General features: G+C 31.8%; 1 protein-coding gene across 1 annotated transcript; it reads right to left on the reverse strand.

Annotated features, from left to right (window-relative positions):
* Positions 1 to 2,343: 2,343 nt before the first annotated feature.
* Positions 2,344 to 4,237, reverse strand: LOC131027497 (transcription factor BHLH148). The gene is made up of 2 exons (XM_059218715.1): positions 3,616 to 4,237; positions 2,344 to 3,232 (listed from the first exon to the last, which is right to left on the reverse strand). The coding sequence occupies exons 1-2, from the start codon at positions 4,174 to 4,176 to the stop codon at positions 3,023 to 3,025; spliced, it is 771 nt and encodes a 256-aa protein (XP_059074698.1). The 5' UTR covers positions 4,177 to 4,237; the 3' UTR covers positions 2,344 to 3,022.
* Between the last annotated feature and the right edge of the window lie 385 nt (positions 4,238 to 4,622).

The raw sequence follows: 4,622 nt of genomic DNA on the forward strand, positions 1-4,622 counted from the left end.
TCACCATAATTGGCTTCATCCACCAGAAAGAAAGGAGAATAATCTATTAATTAATATCCAATCTTACATACATTACATAGACTGCACACATCCATTTATACATTCATATTTAGGTATGAAATGAATAGTCTAGGGAAGTTGAATGGTCATGTGACCTTTGGGCTTCATATGCCCAACAAATCCATGCCTAGATATATATAACGTACAAAAGGGAAACACTCCATTATTCTGCATACAGGTTAGTTAAAATCACTTTGAGGTTAACTTCTTTCACCGTTCTATAATATTTTATCGTTATGATATATATATATATATATATATATATACATATATATATATATACATATATATATATATATACATATATGTATATATATATACATATATGTATATATATATATATATATACATATATGTATATACATATATGTATATACATATACATATATGTATATACATATACATATATGTATATACATATACATATATGTATATACATATATGTATATATATGTATATAAAGAAAATAAATTATTTCTCTACATTGCTATAGTTGGAGAGAGTTACACTACATCACATATATGAAATATCATACATTAAGATTCAATTAAGATGCCTGCATATACATCAAATTTGCAAAAGATATTTATCCTTCTTAAAATTAATGAGACCTTAGATGCATACATAGATCCCTTTATATACTCAATACTCTAAGTAGATTTTGCTCACATTAGCTATGGAAATAGGTCTACTTCAAGAGAGATAGTGCTATAAGATGGAAAAGTTTACAAAATATTGACATGAGATTTACTATTCAAGCAAACAAATTTTAAATGGAAACTCCTCCAAAAATACCCAATTAGAAAAAAAAGTGTTTCACACTATAGTATAATTTTAACAAGAATCTTTTACGTGACTTCTTTCTAGGTCTTTGCTTTTTTTTTAATAATTATTTTTTTAACATTCTTGCAAACCTATAACCACATATGCAATGTTGTATTTGCAGATGCACAACAACAATAACCATATTATTTTTTATATATAAACTACGGGGGCTTCATTGGCTAGGTAATATTATATCGCGTGCGTTCATATAGGAGGGTTTAATATCTTGAAAATAAAATAAAAAATATTATATTGCAAATATATTAGGGACATAGGGGTTTTATAAATTTAACATTAGAATATGAATATTATAAAGTATTTTTATTTGATAAATGTCAGAAGTATGGGCAAAAATTGAAAACAATTTTGGCATAGCCATGAATTAGCACCACAAAGGACAAGTTGGAAGCAATAAATGCGTATTTGAATTCACGTAATATTCATTTCGAGTTTCATAAAATACACTTTAGTCATATAGTGTTCATTTAGAAGGCGGGAAGTGGCTAAGCAGTGAAGTGGAAGGAAACTTGCAACTTCAAGCCATTATCAAGATTTATAGTCGAAGAGGACCGAGCAACAATACTTATACAGGTTTTTGGAAAATTGTTATCTTCTCTATTGAACTATTATTCTTATTCATCTATTTTAACTTAGTAATGTCGACCATGGAAAGTGTTGTTTCGTTTGTCAAGACAATCAATAAAATAGGATGAAGAACACACGAAGAACACCTTTTTAACCACTATAACGATGTGTTGAACCACTATTTTCTTTCCTTGGCCTCATAAAAGCTTAGCAAAAAATCCCATTATTGGTTCAACCGTGTTATGTCAATATAAAAAACTGGATATGGCAGACATAGGGCATCAAGATTTTTTTTTAACATAAATAGATATTTTTGTTTATGTTTCTTATGACTTTTTTAGATTAATGACTAGTTTTTACACATTCAATATTAGATTAATAAATTCTTTTGAGTATTGGTGGCTAATATAAATAATCTTAAACATTAATAATTAGACTTTGTACATTAAGGGTCAATATGATGCACATTTTCTGTCAATCTATATAATCTTTTATTATCTTTAAGTAAATTGAAGAGAATAAATACATAACAATGTTCATTGTTTAATGTTTAAAAATGTTTGAGTTTAATTGGTGAGTATGTTTGTATGTTTATTGACTTTCTCGTCTCTTAAAAGTTAAAATGTTCGAAGATGTGATTGAACCAACTTCATTTTTTTTAATCTTTGATGCAATCGGTCAACTTGATCATGCCAGTTTAACTAAAAATGACTTTTGATATATATATATATATATATATATATATATAATTAAATTATTTATATATATATTATTCATATATATATATAATTAAATTATTTTAATTAATGAAACTTAAGTAAGACACGTTTCCCAACCCAGTATGGGCCAACAAATAATAATAAATTTTTACTTTTTTACAATCCTAGCCCTTACAAAGATCTTATATTTTCCTTATCCAAATATTGAGCGAATCTAGTAGTCTGAAAGCGATGGAAAGTTGAAAATGAACCCTTTCAAATACGATGGGAAACAGATTTCCCGTTATAGTTATGCGGACAACTCGAATGACCTACATAGATTTAAATGGCAGACATTCATTTCTTTTCTGTAAAGTTCTTTTACTTTGGGCCTTGAATTTACACAGCAGGTTCAGTACAAAATCTCGACCCCAAAATAAATTACTTTTGGTTTTCTTGCTTGCATTCATGGCTGCTCCTCATAACAGGGATTCTCTAATTATTGTGGCAAAATTTTACCAATTGGAGACATCCCAGACCTCACCCTGCACATATTCCACTTGAAACATTTCATAAGAATAGGAAGGATTCTGAAACATTCATAAGAACAGGAAGGATGAGAGTGAGAATTGTAACTCAAAAATCTAAAGAGGGTTTTAAACAGATAATACACTTGGTCTGAGGAGAATGTCAGCGCGAAATTGAAATGGCTGTGTCTTTGATTGCATAGAGAGGACTTCCATCTGTTTACTTTTCAACAGATCTAGTTGCTTGATCAGCAGACTTGCCGGGCACAAAATCTTATCTTTCTGTATAATTATTTTCATGTTCACTTGGCAGGGTCTCTTCTTCCATTACTCCAGAGTTACTTCATCGCTACTATAAATGACTCTGATGTCTGAATTACATGACTTCTCCGTGGATTCGAACCACTTACTTCCTTCCTCTTTCTGTCTGGAAGCTGATTCCTGCAATATTTGATTTTGTTGTTCGAGCTCAGGAACACGGAGCTTTAATTCCTGCAGATAGCTTGTGGTATTTGCGAGAATTGAATACTTATCTTTCTGTAAACAGATCATTTAGAAGTCAGAAGCAGCAACAAAATTGCAACTTAAAATCATGTCTTTTTAAGAAAAAAACAGAGCTGAAAGAGAAATACAGAGTTCTTTGATAATATTTGTAAATTTTTTGGGATGAATTGCAACATTCAAGGACAAGTTTTTATGGAATAAGTTTAAAATTACTAGGCATCCGCTGCTCCAAAATTTCTTTTGATTTAAAAATTTCATCACAATTTTTTCCCAAAAAACTTTGTACAGACTCTGAAAACCTTATACTCTCGGTATCCAAGAAGGCAAGGCAGCAGAACAATCTAATGACTTCAGATTCATAACATCACTTATTTGCGCTAGAAAAAATTCATGATGAAAACGAAATAATTTAATACCTTGGTGGTTTTAGGCAGGAGAGAAGAAAGATTTGCGAAGTACTCTCTCATTTTGACTCTCCTGTTCCGCTCGGCTACCATATGGTTAAACGCTGATTCCCCTTGAAACCTTGATTTTAATTGCTTTAGTTGAGGAGGAGGAGGAGGAGTTTGCATTGAAATCTGCCTCGTCAATTTTCGCTCCTCCTCAATTTTTCTGAGAACACCTAAGCATCTCTTGTGCAAAATTTGGCCGCGTTTGAAAAAATCTACAGCAGGCGCTGGATAAGCTTTAATGTATTTGCAGAAGGCAGTCTGCGCGCACAAACTTTGAGAACAGAGCAAAGAATGAACCGCCAGTTGATTAAATTCCTCTGCACTCTGCAAATCCTCTGAGGAATTAGAATGCCAGGAAGTTTCAGTGGAAGCATAAGGGGGGACCTCAAATGCCACCACATCCTCCACATAAGGAGGAACCTCAAAATCCAACTTTTCGTCCATTAAAGAGCAAGCATTTTCGCTACTTATGACAGGGCAATCAAGATCAAAGCTAGGATTGAATCCAACATTAAATGTTGCCATTGCCTCAAATTGAAACCTACTGAGATCAGAAAAGCTGCTGGATTCGATCTCTGATCTGCAACTTACGAAATTGTTTGTTTGCAATGCAGCAAAGGCAATGGGGCCCTCTATATAGAAGAGATCTGATAGTAGCGTACCCCCAACGTCATCAAAATTAAATACATTCTGTAACCATGGGACCAAGAATTCATTTGCAGTAAGACCTCGAAAAAATCGTATAGGATGTGTTCCGAGTCGGACTGAATAGGAAATACCACATCAATTTGGATAGTCATTTCTAAATTTGTGCTATTTTGATGTACGCTTCAAAAGCCACATCAATACCTTCCCCCCAAAAAATGGAATAATGGTTGTAATAATAAAATATAAAATTACTTGTTGGATGCAGTTATTCTGGTTTAAAAAATACAGCACATTTGCACAAAAAGTGCATAACACCAAAGTTA

Source organism: Cryptomeria japonica, chromosome 4 (assembly GCF_030272615.1).
Source record: "Cryptomeria japonica chromosome 4, Sugi_1.0, whole genome shotgun sequence".
Taxonomy (NCBI): Eukaryota; Viridiplantae; Streptophyta; class Pinopsida; order Cupressales; family Cupressaceae; genus Cryptomeria; species Cryptomeria japonica.